General features: G+C 40.0%; 2 protein-coding genes across 2 annotated transcripts in view; both read left to right on the top strand.

Annotated features, from left to right (window-relative positions):
• The window catches only part of PTPRR (protein tyrosine phosphatase receptor type R), a 147,278-nt gene extending 124,635 nt beyond the window's left edge, over positions 1–22,643 (top strand). The window contains 6 exon segments of the mRNA XM_042872921.1: positions 590–669; positions 2,752–2,889; positions 10,355–10,465; positions 11,435–11,592; positions 14,912–15,025; positions 21,476–22,643. Of these exon segments, the coding sequence (XP_042728855.1) occupies positions 590–669; positions 2,752–2,889; positions 10,355–10,465; positions 11,435–11,592; positions 14,912–15,025; positions 21,476–21,569 (695 nt within the window). The 3' untranslated portion in view covers positions 21,570–22,643.
• A 770-nt stretch (positions 22,644–23,413) lies between these two features.
• PTPRB (protein tyrosine phosphatase receptor type B) overlaps positions 23,414–25,560 on the top strand; it is a 66,837-nt gene continuing 64,690 nt past the window's right edge. Inside the window, exons 1-2 of the mRNA XM_042872375.1 lie at positions 23,414–23,489; positions 24,710–25,102. Coding sequence (XP_042728309.1) covers positions 23,435–23,489; positions 24,710–25,102 — 448 coding nt within the window. The 5' untranslated portion in view covers positions 23,414–23,434. The remainder of the gene's footprint in view (positions 23,490–24,709; positions 25,103–25,560) is intronic.

The raw sequence follows: 25,560 nt of genomic DNA, 5'->3' as shown, positions 1-25,560 counted from the left end.
TTTTCTCCACTCTGCTACACACAAATGTTCCCAAACTGTCAAAAGAGAACACAGGACAAAGGGAAGGATAGAGATTGCATAGTCCAGGCTTTTTTAGTGAACATTACATTGATGTAAAAACATGGCTGATTTCGCTCCACACAGAGGAGTCTCTTCTTAAATTAAATCCAAGTAGTCACTGAAACAGTACAGCTTCCTGCAGAGGTATCTGTGCTGAATCTGAAGGACTTGGTATATTTATCTAGTGTCCTGTAAAGATGAATGGCATGTTTCAAAGACAGTGTAGGCAGATCAGCTGGATACTCAGCACAGGCAGATTAGACCATGCTTGAGCATTGTCTGGACCTGATAGCATTGCTTTGATGTCTGCAGTTAGGTGAGATATTTCTGCACAGCTCAGCAACGTGCACTGGTCCTTAGTTTCCCGTGATTAGTTTTTGTAGTGGAAAAAAATTTATACATAATGCGTTAGTGCTTTTGACAACCCCAAATAACCATAGATTATTTTCTTCAACGAGTCTCTGATTCTTTATAGAAATCTTCTAATTATGGGTTTTCTTTTCAATTTCCATCTTCCTTATGCTCTTAGATCCTCTAAGCAGAGTGTATTTGAAACCAAAAAATCCATCTGACTCCTTGAGTACCTACATAAATGCTAACTACATTAGGGTAAGTAAATGAATGCTATTCCTGTGCTTTTGTTACAATATTTGATTTTCCACCTGAATAGCCATTTTTGCCAAGGTGTCTCTCACTTTATTCCTATCCGCCTTCATTGATAAATCCTAATCTTTTTGTCTACATTGCTGTGACAGAAATAATTTCACGAGCTGTTTGTACCAAAGACCAAACAGCCATCAATGTGCTAAAATAGATGCAAGAAGAAAAAGGTTATCAAATACATTTAAAAATATTAAGAAATACATGCATTACTGTTCCTGTTTACTTCAGTATTTACTGTTTTATGTTGTCTTACTGCCTTACAGGAAGGACGTATCAATATTTCAATAAAGAAAAGATCGGAGTCAACAGTAATATAAGCTCCATGATTGCTCATTGCAGTCATGTTATCTACAAACAAGTTCAGTGATCATGGCTTTTTCATACTCTAGCAATTCACTTTCCTGAAATCACAAGTTAATTAAACAAATATTGTGAAAGTTTGTGAAAATAATTTTAAGCAGATGTATTAAATATCCATGTGTGCACCAAGATGCACATTATTCACCTGTTTATACCTTGTATTGAATGGTTGCATGATGTGTACACTTTACCAGCACATTGTTGGAAATTATTATTTCTAAGTGATAGTTATACCTCAGTGACACACACACAGAGCTTTCTTGTGACACAGTGGATGTGGCAGACAATACTAAGAAAATACTTCAGTAATGTTTTAGGACTATAGTCCCTTACATGGAAAATCAAATATTTTGATTAGAGATCCTCAGCTGGGTTGAACATATTACTGCAACTGAAATTATGGCCTCTGAGCTCAACAATAATGCTGCTTAATTAAATAGCAGGATATGAATATGTATTTTCACATCCACTACACCTCTTACTCTGCTTCATTTTACATCCTGTCCTTTCAGTGTTTTGTATGAAGGACATCACCTTGTAAATAAGCAGTGCAGTTGTCTCTGAAGGGTAACAGCACAACTCATCCATCAGCCAGACTGTGCTTTGAGTCCTGTGAAATATCCCTGTCCTTCATGCCATCACCCTGAAAGCCAAAATACCATGATTTCTTCTGCTGTCACTTGTAGAAGTGTGAGCAATTGCAGAAAAAATCAAACCCAAGAAATGAAATCATGAGTCTGGCTGGGGTCCTGACACACCTGTCTTTGACAAACTACATTCAGTCAAATTGGTCAGTAGAGGGAGAACTGTTTATACCAGTTGAGGATCTATCCTGTTGTTCCATACAGTGGATAACAGTGCAGAAGGGTGTGAGCAGGGAGAAAGCTACCCAAAAGGAATAGCTGTGGTTAGAGGGCCCCGTACCACCTCAAGCAGATCTCCATTCTCTCTCTTCAGGCTGCTCTTAATCTGCACTGCTGTTGGGCATTCTGCCACTGCCTAAACTCACAAGTTCTCCTTTTCATCTGAAGAATAAAAAGGCAGTCTCTTTTTTTCCTATTTCTTCCTGCCTTTCCCTCCCTTCTGGTTCTCCACTGTTTACTCAGCCTGTCTTTGTGTCTCAGCACTCCCTGCACTGATGCTGTCCCTCCTGTAAGGTCTCATAAAGGTACTTTTCCCTTAGCAAAGATGCAGTGAACAGTCTTTGCCTCTGCAAACAGTCCTGCATTTAAAATCTTGTTTCCTGTCATGAAGATTCAGAGGAAAGTTTTATTTTTCTCATTTTTTTAATATGGCATCTTGACTGCAAACTATCTTGCAAACACTGCAGCAGTATAAATCATGAACCGAAGTACCATTGGATGATAGAAACCTCCAATACCTCACAGAACAGAATAAGCTAGAAGAAGCCAAGTAAGCAGGGAAATTTGAGAGGGACTGATGTATGCTTAGGATCATTTCAGTTCATCGACTCAGTAGTTCCCAGAGGAAAAACTGTTCTACTGAAAAATTTCTGATCTGCTCTACTGTTGCTCTAACTGCTTTCAGCTCAAATAACTTATTTTTTTTTTAATTCCAGATTCCTCTTTCTGCTTAGAATCTTCACCTGTGACTTTGACTGACAACATGAATTTTAAGTAAATGTTTTTGTGCCTGTTTCTAAACCAGGGATATGGAGGTAAAGAGAAGGCATTCATTGCAACACAGGGACCCATGATTAATACTGTGAATGACTTCTGGCAGATGGTTTGGCAAGAGGACAGCCCTGTCATTGTTATGATCACAAAGCTGAAAGAAAAAAATGAGGTATGACAATTAGCCAAACCAAGAAATTTTTCCAATACTGCTGCATGCTATAGAATGAACCTTAGCAGATTTGAAAGAAAACCAGCAGATAACCAGCCCTCAAATACCTGTTAATGGGCAACGTAAAAAACGTCAGTGTTCTTATACCCACCAGTTGCAATTGCACAGCCATCAGAAGAGTCATATTAAAAAAAAAAAAAAGACAGAAATTACATTTTTGAAATCTGTGCTGTTGGGTTCATAGTTTATTAAGAAACACCTTGTTTACTTGTCGGTTGCTTCTGGGCCTTCTTGCTGATTACTTTCTGTTATGTAAAGAATAGATGTACAAATGGGTAGTATTACAATTAGAGGTTTCTTGGCATGGTTGAAGTTTACTCTTTGCTATAACAACAGTTTTCTAATAATTCCACATACTACAAATCATCTAGATTATCCCAGAAATATGGTTTGGTCTCCCAAATGCCAGTACTATGGGGAGACTTAACTGGAGTGGAAATATATGGCTCTTTACCTTAACACCAATTGCAGGTGACAATTGCATTTGAATGGCTAATGGCTATCTAGCTGCCTGTTATACAACCAGTGACTTTCAGTGATTCTCAACTATATCTTTAATAGCTTGATCTAGTATTTGTGTACATTTTTGCCAGACTTTCCTTGGTAGTGCCAGATTTTACTGCCACACACGAGGAATAAATACCACTCTCCTGTGATTTGGAGAGTTGCAACCAAAAGAAAGCTCTATTTTGAGGGTTTGAAAGTTACAGAAGTGGTTTATAGGGCTTGTGGCAGAAGAGAGACAGGTGTAAAAGAGTTCACCTTCTTTCTTGTGTCCAAACTGATAGATGAAGTAGCTCTAGATGAAGTAGCTCTTCCCTACTCCAGGCAGGTGTTTCTACCATGTTTCAGCATGTTTTCAGGTAAGCACAAGGGCCATGTTGCCTCTGCCTTACTCACCACCCTGCACTTTAAATTCAGTTGAATGTGATGGCAAAGAGATTGATCTTTTTCAGACAAAGTTCCCAGTCTCAGAGATCAGGGGACTAAGACTGTGTGTGCATTTCCAAGGCACACAAACTCACTGCTCAGTTTAAAGGTGGATTTGTTTGACGTACTATTCCTTCCTTCTGCATTTGACCACCAATTGACTCTTTGTCACAGGGAAACATGAAGCACTTCTAACATGAAGTGGCTTTAAATCCAGGTGATTTTAAGGTGTATATAAAATACAGATTGGTGCTGGAAAACATCCAGAGATTTCTTTCCAAAACAGGTGCAGTTTTGAACTAGACTTTTCATGTTAGTCCCCAGAAGCCTACATTAAAAGCATTACTTCTGAAAATATAGGAAACTCACCCCGATGTAACTGCTCAAAAGAATAAGTATTTCACTGAGGAAATGCTGACTGTTTAAACACTCACATCTGACACTGTGTAAGAAGAATGACTTGAAAGAAATGCTCAGTGATTTCCAACGTGTCAGGAAGCCCTGTGTTTACCTGAGTTACGCAGTCCCTCAGCTCTGGTGTTTATCCGCATTGTTGTGGCCTGCCAGTGGTCATTTCCTCCTAATAGAAAGGGGGGTGGAATCTCAAGTAGTTCCCAGGCTATAGAGAGGGGCTCTGTTTGCACAAGCTGTCCTGCCCTGTCTAGAAACCTTAGGAACTCTCCCACCATTAGCGCGTTCATTCTTAGGCCTTGATCTGCTATTGAAAAGAAAACATTTGGGCTAACTGCTAAGCTCAACCACATTAATTTAACTGTTAAAGTATTAGCTGCCTATGGAGAGGGTAAGAACAAAATTAATGTAATAGTACTTGATTATTTTTTTCTGCTGTCTGCTGCATTCCTCTCATTTTCGGGGAGGTGCATTTGTAATATTCACACATACAAATGCCTTCATACTTGAAAGCATGTTCATGTGCTTTTCCACATATAGCCCTGTACAAACAAACCCCCAGATCAGATTCATAGGTATAGGACCCATTCCTCAGTTGATGTATCACTCAGCACTTCAGCTGTAATGTACTAAAATGTACTAACTAACATACAGAGAGGGAGCTCTAAAATGAAACAAAACACACATGGAAAACAGTAAGCTCATCAATAAAGTTATGTCCTTAGCATAAATATAATTATTTGGGACATTAATGCCCTAGTTGAATATACCAAGGTTACGAATTTGCCATAGGAAGGGGAAATGTGTAAAATGGTTGTAAACACAGATTCCAATTGAGTTAGTTCCATCTTGAGATTAAAAATGGTTAGGACTCACTGTGATAAGATTTTTTTGTAAAATGGATGAAAACATAGTTTGAAAGTAGAGCGCTAAGCAAAATATTTATTATATTTCAGCTGTGTGAGGAAACATGGAACAAAAAATTATTGTTTGGGTTCTTTTTCATTTTGAACTCTTACGAAAAATGAAAATTGATTTGTAAGCAAGAATAATAATAATAAACGATGTCTGTAGCATTTTAAACAGAATCTGTGAAACTTTTACTCAAGTGAACGCAGTGTCTGAACAGGTTGGAAATCTGCCTGTCCAAGGAGAGTGCACAGCAAAGGAATCATAGAATTGCTTGCATTAAAAGGGACCCATAAAAGCAATCTAATCAAACTCCCCTGCAATGAACAGGGGCACCTACAACTAGACTGAGTTACTCAGAGCCCAGTCCAGCTTGACACTGAATGTTTTCAAGGATGGGGCATCCACCACCTCTCTGGGCAACCTGTTCCAGTGCCTCTCCACACTTACTGTAAAAAACTTCTTCCTCATATCCAGTCTAAAATTCCCTTCTTTTAGTTTGAAACCATTTCCCCTTGTCGTATCACAACAGATGCTGCAAAGATGTGTCCCCTTCTTTCTTACAGCATCTCTTCAGACATTGAAAGATCACTATCTGGTCTTCCCAAAGCCTCCTCCAGGCTAAAAGGCCTCAGCTCTTTATGCCTGCCCTTGTAAAGGAGAACTTCAACTTGAACAAATAATTTTAAAAACTTGGAATTCTAGGCTCTAATTTTAGGATTAATATGAATGAAAATGTATCTCAACTAATCTAGGTGACCTCACTGAACCATAGAATGGTTTGGGTTGGAAGGGACCTTTAAGATCCTCTAGTTCCAACCCCTCAGCTATAGGCAGAGACATCTCTGTCCAGACCAGGTTGGTCAAAGCTCCATCCAGCCTGGTCTTAAATGTTTCCATGGAGGGAGCATTCACAGCCTCACTGGGCAACCTGTTCCAGTGTCTCACCACCTCACAGTGAACAATTTATTCCTGATATCTAGTTTAAATCTCCTCTTCCAGCTTAAAGCCGTTTCCCCTCATCCTGTCACTACGTGCCCTTATAGAAAGTTCCTCTGCAGCTTTCCTGTAGGCCCCCTTCAGGTACAGGAAGGCCACTATATGCCCTCCCCAGAGCCTTCTCTTCTCCAGGCTGAAGAGTCCTAATGCTCTCAGCTTCTTATGGGGGAGTTGGTCCAGCCCTCTGATCATCTTTGTGGCCCTCCTCTGGACCTGCTCCAACAGCTCCATGTCCTTCTTGTGCTAGGGGCACCAGAACTGGAAAAAGCAGTAGTAACCTCCAGAGGACAATTCAACCTCTTAATGAATGGGCTAAATGACCCACAAAAGGTTGCCATCTCTAATCTTCTAATAAGACATGTTCTTACAAAGTTTTATCAACAAGACATGTGAATTTCATATATTACTGATTGTTTATTCAAGACAACAGAGCAATGTAACCATAGTCATGCTATGTATCCCACAGATAATATGCGTCTTGTTTACTTTAAAACACACTAGCAACAATACTTGTAAATCAGGAAACATATTTTGGGAAGCATAAATAAAAGGTATTTGCAGCATTCTGCAAAAATAAAGGACTAGTACTGAGAGATGCTTTAAACAATGCATGTTTATTCTACTCAGATTACGGAAATCTTGTTGTCAGTAATTATCTAGGACAATCTTGTTAACTCACTGTTTAAAGTTCATATCACTCTTTCTGCAACATTTTTCCCTTGGCCTCTAGGCATTCTTATCTATGCATAACAAAATAGATTTTGGAATTCAGAAACTGTACTTTTTGCAGAGTTCACATAAGCATCTTTAAAGAGTAGTCATAATTTGAGTATCGGCACCATTGAGATGTCTCAGGTTTTGGAAAAACTTAATAAGATTAGGTCCTAACATTGAGGATTTTTGTATATAAATGCAAATCGTGCAATCCCTCCTAAAATATATCTCTCGTGCTTGAGTTACTGGCAGTAAATAGAGGGTAGGAATAAAAAGGGATTGTGGAACTGAAGCTTTCTCCTAATTATTCATTAGTTGTGTGTTTGTCTGGTGATAGAAGCTGTTAATGTATAAATTTCTTGTCACAGCCATAAGGAAAAATAAGCAAGGTAAGAACTGAAGCTGAAAGAAAGCACCATCACAAATGTCTGAGAATTGTTAAACCAATTTTGTTCATAGAGTTCAAATTCAGAGAAAGTAAAGCAAGTAAATAATCCATCAGCTGAGCAATCTTTCCTCCATTCAGCAGAGCTGTCTGGGAGAACCAGACTGCAACAGAAGCACTTTCTGACAAGTTCAAAATCCCATGCTCCTGATCACAGGGTGACAGTGGCAAACAGCAGGTGCCAGTCCTGATCCAAGGTGGAGCCAGGTCCCATTCAGTTGCAGAGATCCACCTCCAGAGCTGATATGTAAAGCCCAGCTGGGAGGGCTGGGATGCAAGGAGGCAGAACAGGGGATGAAGAGAACCTAAGCCTACGGCCCTGTCAAAGAGGGCAGGAAAAAAGACCAAAATAAATTAAAAGTCATGTGAGATGCTGTTTGTTGTATGAACTTCCTGCTCTGGCCAGGGAATGTGCCAGGGTCAGGCACCAGGTCAGAAATAAATAATCATTAGCTGAGAGTACCAGCAGATTGCTACTCAGTGCAATTGCGACCTGAGGGGGAATTTGAGAGATGGTTAGAAGACGAGATTTTCTACAAGAAGAAAGAAGAGTCCCAGCTTCTTGCTGGCGTGCAAGTTGGTTGAGGATATTTTTTTCTAGCTTAAGCAACTTCTAAAGTATCTTGCTCATAGCTCTTATGTGTTTGCTGACTGTGTAGAGAATTCAACCCCAAGCTCACAAATCTGTGACCTATTTAGAAAGTGCTGTGAAGGATGAATGTGCTTAAAGGAATGCTAAGATGCCTGTAAGAACAGAAGGAACAGGACCAGCAAAAAGAAAAAAAAGTGGGGACTATCATGATAACAGCAAGTGAATTATTCCATTTTTCAGGTGTATACAGTGGGCGATGAGCCTTTACTGACTACAGACATGAGGTTACGGAACAGCCTTCTTAACCACTGCATCTGGCTTTTGGCCAGGTCTAAAATACACTGACCTGGGACCAGTGGAATTTCCTTTTAGGTTCAAGTAATAGCTTGAGGCAATTTTTTTTTGCTCACGGGATTTTCTATATTATTTTCTGTCTATCTTATCTATTTATCCCTCCCACCTTCGCCTTTATCCCTTTATTAAAATAAACCTTCAAAAATGTTAATTTCCCCACATAGCTTCTTACATATCTGGTCCCAACTCTATTTTCAAGCTGTTTGTTAAAGCAGTAACAAGCAGAACTTTAAAAAAACTTCATGGAGACTGTGTTAAAAATAATCCATTGTATCTCATTAAATGCAGATGGGCTGTTAAATGAAAGTTATTGTAATGGACGGTCCCGTTTCATTGTCCACCCAGCACAAGCTGCCAGTTACAGTTCTGGGAAAGAGTCAAGAAAAACTTCAGGACACCCTGAAGGCTTTGTAGCCCGCATTGCATACTTTCATTTATCAAGAAGTCTCAGGGGTTGACCAAACTATTGTTGATTGTCAGGGTACAATTGTGTATTTAGACTTTTTCCCATATTAGCACTGAAAACTACACTCCCAGGGAGGGGCATGAATTGCAGATCTCGCGGATGATAATAGCTGTGTGTCACATGGGGTGATTGTGGAACTGGTGAATGCTTTTTTTTCATACAGTTTTCTGAGTATTTTATTGCCATTCTTGGTGTCCTTGGGGAGACACCGAATTTAAGATGTTCGAGTAACTCTCCATTTGAATGAAACTCTCTGATTTGAACGAAACCAGCCAGATTGGCCAGCTTTATCTCAGAAAACGTGGCTGTCACACACCTTGCACTCTAAAGGTAATGGGCGTCTATTTTTAGAGAAGTATTTATACAGCAGGAATGTTTGCATTCAGTTCTATCAGCTGGTGGGATCAGCAGCAGCTGAAAGACCACACCTGGAGGTAAAGCCTGGCATTTACTTTGAACACAGTCAGATGTGTTTCTGGCTCGTTTTTAGCAGAATTTGCTGGGAGCTGTGTTTTGTGGCAATTAATTGCATTAGAGATTGTATCATTTTGTTGTGCAGTGTAAGCTACTGTTCCTTCAGCAAGTGTTTTTGAGGAAATGCAAACAATTTGGGGGATTCCTGTTCTTGTAGGACTGTCTGTTCTCTCACTGTTGGATTTTTTGGGGTTTCTTGTTTGTTTGTTTTGTTTTTAATCTGTGTCGAATATTAAAGAGAATGTTTTCTTTAGACATTATGTTTTGATTTAATAAATGAGCATTGTTTCAAAAAATGTGGTTCTCACACACTTTATACTTGTGACTTAATGAGCATCTATTTTTAGGAAAGTATTTAAATGACAGGGATGTTTGCTTTCAAGCATAGAGATACTTCAGTGGAAATGAATATGAAGTTACAGTTGATCTGAAAATATACTATTGCAGGGGAAAAATAATGTTCACTCTTAAGATACTATTTCATCATTTTTTCAGGAGATTCTTGTCAGATACACTGCTGAAATAATACAACACTACCGAGTCATTAAGAATTCTCAATCTAATTTTGTGTAACTGTAGCAAGACTGTTCCATGTATAATAGTGAAGTGATGACATCTCAGGCAAAACACTTATGGCTGAATTCAGTAAGCACTTAGGGCACATCTGCACGCTTTGTTTTATCGTGGCTCAGGAGAGTAAACAGGATAAAAAGCCTTGTGAGGGCAGGACAAATTCTAAACATCTTACTCAGGAGAAAATCCCTTTTAGAAAGAGTAAACTTAATAAATCTTCAGGTTTCGGGGAAAAAAATCATCCTCAATTTTTGAATATATAAAATAGTTCCTTCAATTGAACCTCAGTGAGATTTTAAAAATAAAAACAGCTGTTGTAAGCATTCAGTGATAGAGATTCGTATTTGAGAACTCAGATCCTGAAAATCAGGCCTAAGTCATTAATTAAAAAGCCCACGATGTCTTATTTAGGAATGCTTCCACTGTCAGTAACGCTTTGGTTGAATTCATCTGCACTTTTGAGGCAAAGAAATTCTGTGTAAAAATTAATGTGGCTCCAGAATTTAGTTTCTTGACGAGACCAATGTTTGCTTTCCAGAAGTGCGTGCTCTATTGGCCAGAAAAAAGAGGAATCTATGGGAAGGTTGAAGTCCTTGTTAACAGTGTGCAAGAATGTGAGAACTATACTGTCCGTCAGCTCACAATAAAGGTAAAAATCTGCATCTGAGAAGCTTTGTTACTAATGCTTTATGTTTTCAATTTTAAATAAAATTAAACTGTTTTTTCAAAGAGCATACATTTTTACAAGAGAAGTAACTGAGCTGTGAAGCAGCTGCAAGGTATAATTGAGACCAAAGCTGTGGAACACATCATATTGCTGCTTTGTATCATTCTGACAATAAAAAAAAAAAGGCTTCAAAAACGTCCAGATTTCACTCTCTTGAATTAAATTTGCTTTGAATCTCTTTTAGTGTTGCCAAGATGAAGTAAAGGGATCTTAGTTAATGAAAGAACCACAGCATCAGCCAAAAAATGATAAGCTGTCCATGTTATATGCAGGGTGCCTCTATAGCCCATTTGAGAAACTAAAAATATAAGGAGTGCATAAAGAAAACTTCATAGTTTCATGGCTCTGACTAAACATTAACTGTGCAAAATAAGGCAGATGCTCCCATGATGCTAAGTTACTGCCCATATAATGCTTATGTGCTATAGGACTCCATCACGAGCTCCAATGGAGCTTTGCAATAAATAAGTGATGACCTGGGGAGATTTGCTTGACGTGGGAGATTTGGGGAGATTTGGTTCAGCTCTGACTGCCAGATGTGGATCAAAGCCATATTGCCAGGCTGGAAGCATACAAGTTACTATAGCTTGTGTTTACCTTCTTTGCTTGTTGAAGTAGCAACAATCTCTGCTCGAGAGTCTGAACTGGGTGACAATACAGAATGGGCTCAGCACGGCTTACATACCTGGAAAAACAGCCAAAATTTCTAGTGCACAAACCTTGCTTACAATTGTGTCCCTGGAAGCATGTCTGTTCCCCTCAGTTGTATCCCCTCAGTCTAATAAAAGCAAATTGTTAAATCTCTCTTGACATTCTTACCATAACATTGAGAAAAAATAAAAAGAACTGCTCACCACAAGCATGCATAAAAAACCTTGATGCTATTTCCAGCAAGGGAGTCAGTCTCGGAGTGTGAAACACTACTGGTACACATCCTGGCCTGACCACAAAACACCTGACAGTGCCCAGCCACTGCTGCAGCTGATGCTGGATGTAGAGGAGGACAGGCTGGAAGCACCTGCCCGAGGGCCCATCGTCGTGCACTGCAGGTAATTTGCAGCCTTTTTCTTCAAGAACTGACATGGAAAATGACATCAAACAGTCCTAAACAAAGAGCATATTGAGGGAAGAGTAAAATTCACCAGATCTTCCTCATGCTAATTGACTTTTTCGGTTCCTTTGTGAGTTTTGGATAGAATTCCCTTGTTGCTAGCAAATCCTTTCTGAACCATTCTTCATTTCTGCTAATTAATTCTGTGTTGGAAAGACCAGCTGGAAAGATGATTTTGCTTCTGTTTCAAGTTCATGATTTGCTTTCTTTTTTATCTTGTTACATTACTATGTAGCTAAGTCAGAGGCAATGCCATGTGACTGGTTGGATGAAATGTAAGATACAGACATCGGGTACGAATTTGCAGACCAAAACACACCAGTAGTAAAACTTGTGAACATTTTCACAAAGGCAGAAGGTTCTCAAGAGAAGAGTGTTACTAACACAAATTATAACGAGCTCGCAATCAGTGTCCTTGCAATCATTCTGAGGACGTTCCATTTTATTGTTTTGTGTCGATTCATTGCCCTGTCTTCTAATATAAGTAGTAGGAAGTAGGGCTAAACTTAAATATTGGTGGGAAAATATAGGTGAAGCAAAACAGAAAATAAAATGAATTCAGTGTTTCCTTACTTCCTTTGTCTCATAGACACGATACATCTCTTACAGTTGGGATAGTACCATTTATTCCTACAAGTCCATCAAAACCTGAGCTTTTCATCTTGAGCCACTTCTATTCAACTCTACATTTTGGAGTTGAGAAATGGAAGCCAGATTTAAACATTATTTTGCAAATCCAGAATGTGATGAATAGGAACTTTCCTAAATTGTATCCAGCTGTTTTCATCAGGAATTGTAGTTTTCCTAAACGATGCACAAATCTGTGGATGGACAATGAGGTTCCCATTTTTCTACTAAGGGTGTCATGTCACTCAGCGCAGGCATTTACCTTCTGTTTTATACCTTAATCAGCTCACTACCCCTACCAGTATCCTTTCTCCATCTTCACTCAGAAGTAGGAACGCTCCACTTGCCCATCCTCAAATTAACTCATCCAAACCCATCAACTTCATGAACCACCCTATTATCTAGTCTAGCCCTCTTAATAGCATTTATAGTCAAAGCACCAGAGGAACAATGTGTCTTTCCAGTGTGAGACATGTGACAGCAAGGCCTATAATTATGAACAGGAATTTATTCATGATTGAAGATCTATGTCTTGATTAAATCAATAGTTCAGTAACAACACAACTATCTCTACACTCACTACGCAATGGGCAATAAAATGGATAAACCCTCTCATACCACATTCTCTTGTCACATTGTTTCTTCCTTTTTATTCTGAGTTGCCAGCGAGGTCATCCAGTCCTTACAGAGCCTGTGCACACTTTCTCAGACCTGAGATAGAAATGCACAATTCTCAGTTATTTCTAATGGATCATTACAGGACATGCTCAAGCATTATCCTTAATCTGAAACAGAAGAGCTTTAATAATCTCTGAAAACTTGGAATTATTACATGAGTGGAAAAAAAAAATCATTTTTTCTCTGTGTCTTCTTGTAGCCTTTCAGCATAGGGTGCTGTCTTACAGACTTCGCTGATGAGTCCATTCAGGACTTGGGATATGAGGAGGGCTTTAATCATCTTAGCAAAGCAGCAGTTCCTGGTCTGCAAACACATGAAAAAGGAGTGAACATTTGTTTTGTTCCTTGAAATCAGCAGCTCTGATTCTCCAAAAATAAAAGAATTTCCAAAGGGAAAAAGTTTTAAGTCAGTCTTGACAGTCTCTATAGTGGCATTAACTGGAAAGATATATAAGCTTCCTCATTCATGTCGTTCATTTAAAGCGTGTGATAAGCAATGCAAACAGCTCCTTAAAATCTGTCCTTTGCATATGTATCTATCAAAATAATCTGAGTTTAATGGCAACAAGGGGCTTTGAGAGCAAATATATTTTGATTATTTTAGATAGAGAGATTTTTTCTTAAAATTATTTAAATTTTAAGAATAAGAAATAGAATAAGAAACTAATTTAACCCTATTTAGTCAGTGAAGCCAAATTCACCAACAATCTGTCCCACAATTCAATTTCACTTACATCTGAATTGTTTAAACTTGTTAGCTCTGTGCATCAGACAGATGTCTACAAATTTATTGTTATAAACTCTGTCCTTCTCTTTTTTGGTACATCTCATAGATACCAGTGCCCAAGAAGACTGGCTGTCAACTCAGGAACTTCAGCTCACTTGATCTTTTCTTACACTGCCAAATTTATCTCTCATTAACCCCTCATGGTAGGCTTAGATATCCTCACATATTTAACACTGCTGAGTCCTCTTGGAAATACTCAGTTCCAGAGGGATGTGTTCTCTCTTGAGTCCCTAAAGCACTCCTGTCTTTCATTCTGTGGTGAGTAGGTTGTGATTTGTTTCAGGTGTAGCAAATGGGTGTGGGTCTGCTAACACTTTGCACTCATATATATCAAGTTTTCATCTAAGACAGTGTATTCTTCCTGGCTTTAATTTAAATAACACTTGCAATGCTCTTATGGATCAGGCGGCATTCATACCTATTGCAGAGATGAAGAAAGCAAGGCACCAACTGGCTGTTTCCTCTAAAGCCAGGCGTGGACACCTGGACCTAAATCCATTTAATTTTTTTCCTCATATTTCCCTGCCATGCAGAATGGCAGGGAAGAGCTGCACCGAATTCCACATTCCTTAAGCCAATAGTCAAGGAAGAGATTTTCAGAAGTGCTGGGGGCTCAAGGAGGTAAAAATAATGGCTGTAATGGCTGTTTCCAAGCAGGCATCAGTAAAACCTGGAGTTGTGGTATCAAATCCTTTTCTCTCCCGCAGAATCATAGGAGAGAATGTTAACTTCATTAGCATAGTTCTTGGTCCTTTTACCCTTGTGGTTAGAGGAAGAGCAGAACTCCTCTGTCCTTGAGGACTTCAAGTGTAGAGTCCCTTTAACTTATGCCTTTAAAGTGGTTTTTCTTTTTGCCCTTCTCAGTGCCTACACTATGCTAGAGAATATTTGGACTTTGTGATGATAATGGAGATTGCTTTTCTAACCATACACTTGTGTGCAGATGGGAAGTGTGTAAACTTCGTGAATTGCCCACAATAGTTTGACAGCTGGAAGAACTCACCCTTTCATTTCTATCTATGAAAATGAGGTTCCTTGGTAGGAATTTGTTGGTTACAGCAATTTAACACGTCATATTTTTAGTGTTTTCCCTGTCTGTGTAATGTTTTCCAATTAATTCCTTCAGTCAGTTTGCTCCACTCATTAAATTTTGCTCTCTTTTCAGTGCTGGTATAGGAAGAACTGGGTGTTTTATCGCCACTGCCATTGGTTGTCAGCAGTTGAAGGAAGAAGGAGTTGTAGATGCGTTGAGCATTGTCTGCCAGCTACGAGTGGACAGGTGAGTTCATAGAACCATACATCAGTCAAATGACATGAATTTATTTAAAATTACACTGAATTAGTTCAATTCTCCTGCACTTGTAAGTTGACCCCAAACAGCAGATGTCTTCTGCATCTTTGCAGAAAGTGTCTTATGGCCAATGCTGTAGCTGAAAGCTGTTACGAAAGGATAAGAGATAAACAAGAGTAAAGGTCTTCAGAAAGTCTGATGGGCACCAAAATTAAATGTTCACGTTACTGAATGTCTGACATGCAGAGGAAGATTTAATAATTGCTGATAGCTGCTATAGATGCAGACCCAGCTGACCTGCTTCTCCTTCTGCTGATTGTAAGGAAATTTTCTTCTGCATCCCACCATGAGCTGAACTAGTCCAACACAATGAGCTTTTGTGAAGGCTCTTCTACTCCTTCTAGGCATATAGAGTTCTTTGCTTTTATATTCAAACTCTTTCAGGACTTGAGTTCCTGCTGCTGTTTTCTCTTGTACAAGGAGGTTATACCACTGACACCTAGAGAATGGACCTACCTTCTGCCATGACAAGGGGCGGGCACAGCTAGTACAGATGTTTGTGCTCCAGTCATTTTTAACAGGAGATCCACAGCATCTTGCCTTTCTATCCAGTCAGAAAAGGGGGGGGGGGGGGGGATGCTGTGGGTCTAATTTTTCCTTTTTTTTTCAGATATGTTTTTGATCTATTTCATGATGATGTGTGCATCCCAGTAGTGACCAGTGAACTGACTACTATACATTGCAGTTGTTGACTGAAAGCCAGCCTATAGCTGTTCTAACACTGAACAGTGGTTACCACCAGTGCAGGGCATTCTCTGAAGGACAAAGAGCTTATTGAAGGGTATATGCCATCTAAATACCAGAGGATGGGGGAAGGAACTATAACCCATCTGCTCTTCACAGCTTGTGTCCTAAACTCAGCAGGATCCAGGCTGAGCCTCGTTTACTCTTCAGTAATGACTGTGAAAACCACTTCACAGATGAATGCTACTTTACATGACTGGAGTGGCTGCCATCACTTTTGCTGACTGGTATGACAGCATTAGCTGAACATTCAAACTTTCATATTTAGATCCTGATTAAGGAATATTGTTTCTGGGTAAAACTGGCTGAGGCTCTATTGAATAAAATTCTCCTGAGATAGCAACTGCAGTTGCTGGACTCTTGGCCCTCCTCGCTTTCCTTCCTGAAGCTTTCTGCTGTCTGCAGCACCCCACTAGGTCACAGTAGACACAGGGCAGTCTGGAGGCTAGAGATTTGAGCACGAACAGATAGGGACATCAAGGCTAATGCAGTGTGTGTAGCTTCTTCATACAGCAGAGTATGCCAAATCTGATGCTGCTACTCCCTCCGTTGTGCTGGCACTCCTTTTGAATTAGGCTGGCAAAGTTATTCAGTTTGAGAAAACAGCAAGGCATATGTTGCAGAATTTTCTGAAGACAGATCAAGTCCCTGATTGAATTCGCAGCATGGGAATGGGGCTTGGGAGAAGGAGCACTGCAAGCCAGCATTGTTGCAGAATGCTTTGTTTTGTGAAACCATGGCCAAAGAGATTTGTGTTGGAGAGGAGGATGTGGGTATTGTGTACCGTGCAAGCAGCTCGCTTGGTTGTACTTTTCTTTCTTATTCTGCTTAGGGAAACAGGATTTTGTATAAAGTAAATAAACAGGGTTGCACCAAGAACAGAAAAGTCTCATGACTGCCATAGGTACCAGGTCGTATAGTCTCCTTGATTAAGTCTCCAAGTCTGTACCTGCTTCTGACATACTTTTCTTCTTTAAATGGAAACAACCCATAAGGAGTGCAAATGCTGAAAAAGAGCTTAGGTCAAAGGGACAGTTAAGGATTTTTGTGTTCTGAAGCATTCTGAAACGCTGAACTGGAGCCACAATCTGCAGAAGGACCAGAATCCGTATAGCTGACTGTGTTTATGCATCACCTCCTCTGCCCTTACCCTCCCACACGCCTTCATCACAGTGGAGGTTGTAATGTGATCCTTACAGGGCAACACGAACCACTTGGAGTGTAAAATTCTCCAAGGGGAGTTCCTGACCTAAAAATCACAGCAACCGAGAAGATGGAAGAGATGAGTGGGGAAAAAAAAAAGCTTACTCTGTTTTAAATTATCAGCTCCAAACTTCTAACTCCATCCTGGTTATCTACTCATCTTATTTTAAGTGTTCTTATGGATATATATATATAGCTATATATAGATATAGATATATAAGAGTTCTTATAGCTTATAGTGTTCTTCCTTGTTTTAGTATTTTTACTATAAGATAGCCTTTTTCTCATTGCTCTTCCACTACAGTGTAGAGAAGTGGAAGCAAATTGTTCTCTGTTACATCAGTTTTTCTGTCATTATTTCAACCACAGAAATAATATTCCATATTTTCAGCATTATTACTGACAACACAGTTTGGTTAAGTATATCTTGCCAATGAACTTTCTTATATGTATTAGTAGCCATGATAAACTTGGAAAGAGAATAGAAACCTGACCCAAATATAAATATAAACAACATTCAGCATAGCAGCATCAATGACCCAAAGCTTGTTATAAGTGATTTGTGCATTTCCATATTTCTTCAAGTTTCAGAAAATACAAATTGACTGCAGAGATCTTGGTGAAGATTTCTCAGTTTTTCATATTCCCAGGCACTGCCTGAGACAAAAAGTATGTTTTTTGTGTTTTAATTTGTGATGGCATTTTCCCAGGCAAAACTCTATTATATCAAAAGCTCTTTTTCCTTTCCCTTTTCCAGCTGGTCATATTGCAGGACGGCTCTCACTCACCTGGCAGTTAGCTTATGGCAAGATTTGCTAAGGCAGAGCTTAGCAGCCCCTCAGACCACAATAGCTACTGCCAGCCCAACCAGCCCACAGGTTCATCAAGTGGCCAAGTATCACTGTAACACACAAAGTTCCATAAGACCAGCTTCTCCTGAGAGTCCTGATATGAGATTACTGCAGGTGGGATGTAAGATAAGGTCACTACAAGTGGCTTGAAGCTGATAAAATGAGCTCAACCTCCCACTAAACTCAGCTACCAGAGCTGTCTGTGGCCATCACTGTGTTACACTTCAGTTACTGGCATGGCCCACATGAGCAAAGCAGCAGAGCAGAAACAGAGATGAGACCCTCATCCTTGTGATGCTGGGCATCAGCAGGCTGCAATTTATTCTTTGTACAGATTGCCCTCACAAAAGAGAATACAGTATTTAAACAGAAAACTGCCTATGTGACAGCTAGAAACTTGCCTGATGTGCGCATTGAATCTTTTCATCTCTGATACCTCATCTCCACTAGGTTCTCAACCAAGTTCATTCATGCGTGGGGCTACACCACTCAAATGCAGACCTGCTGATGGAATGGATACATTTCGTGGTATCGACTTGTGTGACTTTTCTGACATGTGGGCCCATGGCCCAATTTCTACCAATAGGAGAGCAGAATATAGAGCTGTGCTGGATGGGCTCTCAGTATAGAGCAGATGATGCTGGTAGTTATTTAGTAGTTTGAAACAGAGTTCCAATAGAGAATGAGGTGACAGAGAGCTGTTCCCAGAATGTCCCGGTTTTGTGTTCTTAGCTGCTCAGCATAACAAAGGAGGTTGCTGAGGGGTGAAAGGATCTCTCAGCAACTGCCTGTGTTGAGCTAACATGAGGAAGTGCGCCATCCACTCAAAAACTTGACCCAGGATAAAGATACAGCTATGATCTGAGTGGCTTCATAGAAAGATAGACCCTCCGCTCTGCTCAGCTTTTTTTTTTTTTTTTTTTTTTCTTTTTCCCAGTTCATTATTTTTATGTTTTGCAGCAGAAACAGGAAATGTTTGATGTGAAGCATCTTCAAGGCGTGCTGTGATATCGAGAAACTTTGCACATTCTTTAACCTTAAAGGCACATTCTTGGAATAACGTCCAATAATTTTGCTTTGGCTCCTCAGACAGGATGAAAAGAATTTCCAGCATGCGTCAATTCATTGTTTAAGTGTTTTGACTAATCACCTCAGGTTTAAAAAAAAAGAAATTCCAAACTCTGCATCACATTCATTCTGGAGCAGACTGCATGCAGCTGCACTTACAGCAAGGCCAAGGGTAGTGAACAAGAGCCTCCCCTCTGTCATGGCTGCCCAGGCAGACATGATGGCGGTGCCCAAGTCCTCAGCACACCAGGGTTTGTTTCTTCCAAGCACCAGCCCAGTGAGTCCCAGAGAAGCAGAGGCAGCTTTTGGAGGAGCTGGCAGTGTGGGTTTGCTGAGGACAAGGGCTGCAGACCCAGAGGTGCTGCGGCCGTGAGTCTTTCCCTCCTGGGCACAGGGAATATGACAGAGGAAAAGTCTCTTAGAGCAGATTTCCGCCTGAAAAAATAACACTCCTTCATGCAGCATTTTGCACAAAATGATGTTCTAGGGTGATCATTTCTTGATGTTAAGTATGAGCCCTTCACAGAAACAAAGGGAATGGTCCCACGGGTGACAGGCAAAACCAAGTTGTCTGAACCTCTAAGACTTGGCCAGCAAGGATGTGCATTGCCATGCCCACACAGGATTTGGAAGCACCACAACAGCTCAGTTTTGCATATAAGCATGGAGCAAATGCTCAGCCCCACATAGGCTTATGTATGCCCTGGGAATTTTGTGTGTTACTTCATTTCAACAGAGGTAGATGCAGGGGTCATCTCCACAAATGGCTTAGTGCAGCCAAGGCAGTTTTAACCTTCTCTTCCTGCCACATGCTGGTCCCTGGACGCTTTCCCTTCCTTCACCCCTTATCACAGTGGATTGGAGCTGGGAAACGCTCCTGAAAGCGCTGGCAGAGGGACAGAGCAGGCTGGGAAGGGGACATAGGCTGAGGAGGAAGGAAGGAGGCCAAGCAGCGCAGAGGACCAGAGCAAAGCCCTTCCGTCACCTTTAGACTCTTGCTGGATCTCCAGGCTGAAGATGAGCACAGAGGAGAGAGCGGCTGCAGGCAGCAGGCAGCCAAGAGTTATGGATTTGTGGATGTCTTAGTTGGCAAAGTGAAGAAGCTGCTGCTTTTTTACACTGGATGGGACCATTTGGAGACTTGTGATTTAATTCCTAAAAGCAACATATCATAATAGACATGCAGCTCACTAAAAAGGGTTTTACAGTTGTCTGAGCACACTGGAGGAGTAGAGACAGCTGGTCACTTTCCTACAGAAGTAGGTATTAACTTAATCATTTTTGCTGCTACAATCATTTAACCATCCAGTAGCACTGGGGACCTGCTACCTTATGGTAGCAGACGAACTTATCTGATACTATTGGACAATATTTACCAAGGCATTGTTACCATTTTTCACCCAGTTCTATATCAGTAAGCCCCTTTGTTGCTGCTGCTTGTGATCCCATGGGAGATTGTCTGAGCTTCTGCTGTAAGGTGCCTGGCTTCTACATCACTCTGGAGCTAAATCCCTCTCTGCATTTCATTGCTTTTGTGAAGGTCTAGCTTATGCCAAATACAATACACGTCTTAACGTCATCCTTCCCCCTAAGGCCATTTACTAATTCATGTCACAGAGGTAGGCAGCCCTTCTGTGGTAAAATAAGGATGATCACATTGCTTTGAATATCCTGACAGCCTTTGCTTGATGAAAGGTGAGATCTGAAAGATCCTGGTACTTTCTGAATGAAGCTCAGTTTAATTTCAGAACTGAGTATAGCTGAGTATTGCATCTGCCTCCTATAGGACATCATCCCCTTCCTACTGCAGTTGGCACTGGATGTGAAAGACTAGATCCTCATGATTCCACCTAAAAAAGGAATTGTTAGCAGCTGAATGTATTAAGTGTAGGCATCTACTACAATCTGACTGTAATTAGTCCTTTTTGTGGTCAGGTTAAACTCTTTTGTATTGCTGGCGTTGAAATGAGTCACTGCTGTAAAATTTCCTAGGTTGCTGCTGTTCAGACAGGATGCATTGTAGGCGTTAGAAAGAAGACAGGAAGAGCTGTTCTCTGTACAGGCTATCTGAGGGTCAGCAAAGGTTACATTTATACTAAAGGACAAAAATGAAAGGCCAGATTCAGAATACTCCCTTGCTCCATCAGTGGCAGTACAGATTCTATGTATCTGGCCCTCCACGCCCAAGTGACTGAGCAAAATTCTCTATGAATGTGAATGTTGAATGTGAATGTGAATGTTGAATTTCAAAACAGGTTTTAACAATGAAAACATCGGATTCCTTCTCTAGTTCTTACTCTGATATTATCAGCACCAGTAGTTCATGCTATACATGTGTTGGATGACATAAGTCATAAAGGAAGTACTTCTGGGTAGGAAATCTCCCTCTTGCTGAAGCAAACTCTAGGTTGAAAATTGAGAAAAGTCCTTACCTAGCCATGGAGCTGGCAGGGGCTGGAAGTTGTTGCATTTGTAACAAATAACATTTAATTCCTCTGCCTTTTCTTTTCAGAGGTGGAATGGTTCAGACCAGTGAACAGTATGAATTTGTGCACCATGCACTAAGTCTGTATGAAAGCCGACTTTCTGCAGAAGCTGTCCAGTGAAGGCAAGGAGGTAAAACCAAATGTCTGTCTCTTGAGGTAATTTATTTCATTACCTACCAGCAGCTCCTTCAAGGAGTTTACTGCAGTGAGAAGAGTGGCTTTGAAGCCAACTTCTGAAAGGATTGTGGACAGTTTGGCAAGAGTATAAAGATTGCTGGACCTTTACTGTATATGAATGTATTGTGAGCTTCCCAAAAATGATTTATAAAGAAGGTACTGTACTGAAACTACACATGGATTTCACATATATATCTAAAGGTGGGTTAATTCTGTAATCTGGTATCTGCCATATGGAATGTATGTATGTGCTACTGCCGGAGTCGACTGGACATAGAAACTTCTCCTGAAGAAATGTTTATCAAGTGTATAAATGCTTTAATGTTTGCAAAATGTCTTGTGAATGGACTGTCAACTGTACTGTAAAGTGCTATTACTGATTATGTGGTGAGCTTGTTTCTTGGCCACATAATATTCTTGCTGCTAAAATTGCAAGTGTTCAATAATGGATTTAAAAAAAGAAAAAGATGAGATTTAAGTCTTGTTTTTGAAAATATTCAAAAGCAGTTAATATTTTATATGGAAATATATGTTCTTCATACTATTAACTATTAAATGTGTATTTACTGTAGGTCTTACGGAGCAGCTGCAGAGCACAATGTCTGTTATTCAGTGTGTATGTGTTTACCCTGTACTGTTGACTGTCCTAGAACATGCTTCTGCTACAGACCTGAATCCAGTGTATTTGTAAATTGTGTAAGTCATTTTACTTTAAAGTTTTAAAAGAAACTTTGTAGCATATATTAAATGGTGAGGATTTTAAATATTTGTCTGTCTTTTATTAATATGGAATTTTTTGCTTACGTTGTTTATCCGCTCTATCTCTTTCAGTAAGAGATAGATGCCTTTAGTGATATGGACTGTTCCATGGCAGGTTATACAAGAACGAAAATGCTGCTATGACTGTTTCCTTACTGCTCAGTAAGAATTTGTTTTTCAGAGAAAAGCAAAGTTGGCATTATGACTTACAACACTGGGAAGTCTGTTCACAGGGTATCATGAGTTTTTAATGCAGTGATGTTGATTTTGCTTCATACTGCTAATAAATTACACTTGATATAAAACATTTACTGAAGTCTCTGGGTTTTTTTTTTTTTTTGCTTAGAGTAATTTGACGCATACTCTTGTACTCCCAGAACAGGCAGAGCATGGTACAGTTTGGTTATATACATCATGGCTTCAGACCACTGGAGAGTAAATCCTACTGACATTCAGCAAAGTGGAACACCTGGTGAAGGCATAATCAGCAGCACCTGATCCTCAAGGGAGTTTATATTTATGTGTATATATATATATATATATACATATAAAGCCCATACCTGAGAAACCTGCCTCCTCTACTCCTCCTTCTCCTCCCCATCTCTGCTTGGCTTTTTAGGACTTGTAGAGCTAGAAATATCAATGTCAGGGTTTTGCTTGATCACAAATAATTACAAAAATGTGTACATGTTCTCTGGATAATACTTATTCAGCACCATCCAGATCACTTGAGAACTGATAACATTTCACAGGCAATTAATTACACAAAAGTACTATCCCTTTTCTTTGGACTTTTAGCCTAAAGAGGTTCAACCATCTCTTTTAGCGCCTTGTGTGTTTGCATTTTTCCAAAATAAAGCAGCTAGTAAATTGTGAAGAATCACATGAAACGACAAAGTGGTGTAAAACTCCCCAAAACAATTGAATAGAAGGAAGTGCTCGTCACTGACTTTTTCCCCCTGTGAAGGCACGTTTCCTTCCTAGCCTTCGCTTCGCTTATCTGAGGTGGTTTTTTTTTAAGAGAAGCATGGGCAGTTGCTAGAGGGAAAATGGAGTCTTTAATTCACGTCCTGGTTTTTACCTGTCTTGCCTTGATGTTTTCAGGTAAGTGTCTCTCCCCACCTCTCCTCCACCGTTCGGTCTTTCCACCACTGAGCAGAAACCTCCAAGGCAGCCAGGGACTTACAGAACAGTGTCACTTCTTTGCTTGAGCTCATACAAGGGGAATGGGGGGCAGGGCCAACGCAGAAAGTTCTGTTTAGGTTTCTCTTTCAGTGCTGGATATACCTCTTTTTGTTTTTAAGATCTCTCGCTTGACAATGCAGGAGATGAGCTTTGGAGCAATCTCTTTGAAGGGGAAAATTCCTATTTTTCTTTCTGCTTTGTATAACTTCCAGAAACAGGAGTTTTCTGTGATACTTAGTTGGAAACTACCCAGAAGTGTAAAAACAGAGGAATGAAAAACCTCAACGTAGAGAAATACGCATTGGTTTTAGCTGTGATTAATAAAATGTTATAACTAAAAACGTAACTAATAAAATGTTTGAGTAACTGAGAGCAGAAAAAAACATAAATAAGATGGGGTAGAGAGGCTGCACTTGAAATATCCAGATCTGTACTCCATGATGTGTGCTTTTTTTTTGCCCTGGTAACTTTAGAGCTTTTTGATAAATGAGTTGCAGTTGTTTTCATTTAAATGTTTGCTTTCGGTATTTATGTATGGCAGAACAAAGAGCTGAGCAGATACAAATTAAGGTGGTCACAGAACTAGCAGCTAGAGATACTGGAGTAAATCCTGTAAGAGACGTACTTCCTATCCATAAGGAGCCTCCATTCCTATAAAGGCATGGGTATTGAGAGGCATTTTTCTTAGTCTTTTCTTCACTGACACTAAGAGTTTTACTAAGCCAATTTGCAGGCAGAAAATTATACCTCAAAAATACTGGACCATAAAACTGAAAAAAAGACAGAGATCTTGTAGATGAGTGTATGTTTTCAAGAGGGGAAAGTGGGGTGTTTAGAACGGGTATCTTAAGTTAGAAATTCTTGTATTTCTTTTATATCCAGTTTAGATTTTTCTTCATTTTTATTTCTAATGAAGGTCAAGGTGGCATTTGCCACAACAGTTTGCTTTTGTATCTTGACATTACTGTGAAATAGTGCTTGCATTTTGGGTTCTTTCATATAGATTCAACACATGGAAAGTTGAATGTGTAGAAAGCAGGAAGATTTATTTGCTAATGTATTTTAAATCATCAAGAATTTACTTTTTGTTAAATGACCATGTATAATCAATTGTATTTTCTGGAATTTTCCACTTCCAGAAGCGTTTCTGATCATCCATGTCCAGAGACAGCAGTGTCTTTCAGAAAGGAGAGGAGTCATTATGGAAAGGTGCAATATGAGCAGCCCCAACCAGCAGTGGCAATGGATGGCTGATGACAGGCTCCTGCATGTGAAATCTGGACAGTGCCTGAGCATCTCCACACGCTCCGCACTGTCCTCTCGCAGCATCATCATCAATTGCTCTCAGGCAGTTAGGTGGACTTGCCATGAGGAAGATGGGCTCCTGAAGGTAGCCAACAGCTCACTCTTTCTTACCAAGCAAGGTCAGAAGGTAATGGCCAAGCAGAGTAAGAAATATCTTCATACATGGATGCAGCTTGAAGCCAACGAGATGGGAAAACCTGTCTATGTAAATCTGTGTTCAAAGCAAGGTGAGCTATTCCTTTGAAAACATACCTTGGAAGTTGGTGAGTTTGGTGGAGTTTAGTAAAGCACTGGCACAGGCTGCCCAGAAGGGTTGTGGATGCCCTATTCCTGGAGGTGTTCAAAGCCAGGTTGGATGGGGCCCTGGGCAGCATGATCTGGTGGGTGGGGTGGTAACTACTCACAGAAGGGCAGTTGGAACAGGATGATCTTTAAGGTCTCCTCCAACCTAAGCCATTCTGTGAATCTATAGTTCTACGATAAGTTTAAGTAACAAAAATGTCTCTTCTATCTTACTCAAACGTTAAGAATTATGCTGTTTGATTCAAACATAAAAACACTTTTTCATAGTAAAAAAAAAAGAGTTAAAAAACCATAAAAGGAAAGTTGACATTAGTGCTGTCTTTCTGAAAATCAGGTTTTTTTTCCAATCAGGATGTCCCCCCCTCTTCTCTACTCACAGTCC

Source organism: Lagopus leucura, unplaced genomic scaffold, assembly GCF_019238085.1.
Source record: "Lagopus leucura isolate 7727_CA_CO unplaced genomic scaffold, USGS_WTPT01 Super-Scaffold_100008, whole genome shotgun sequence".
Classification (NCBI taxonomy): domain Eukaryota; kingdom Metazoa; phylum Chordata; class Aves; order Galliformes; family Phasianidae; genus Lagopus; species Lagopus leucura.
The sequence above is the reverse complement of the archived record's forward strand: the minus strand, read 5'-3'. Positions and strand labels throughout refer to the sequence as shown.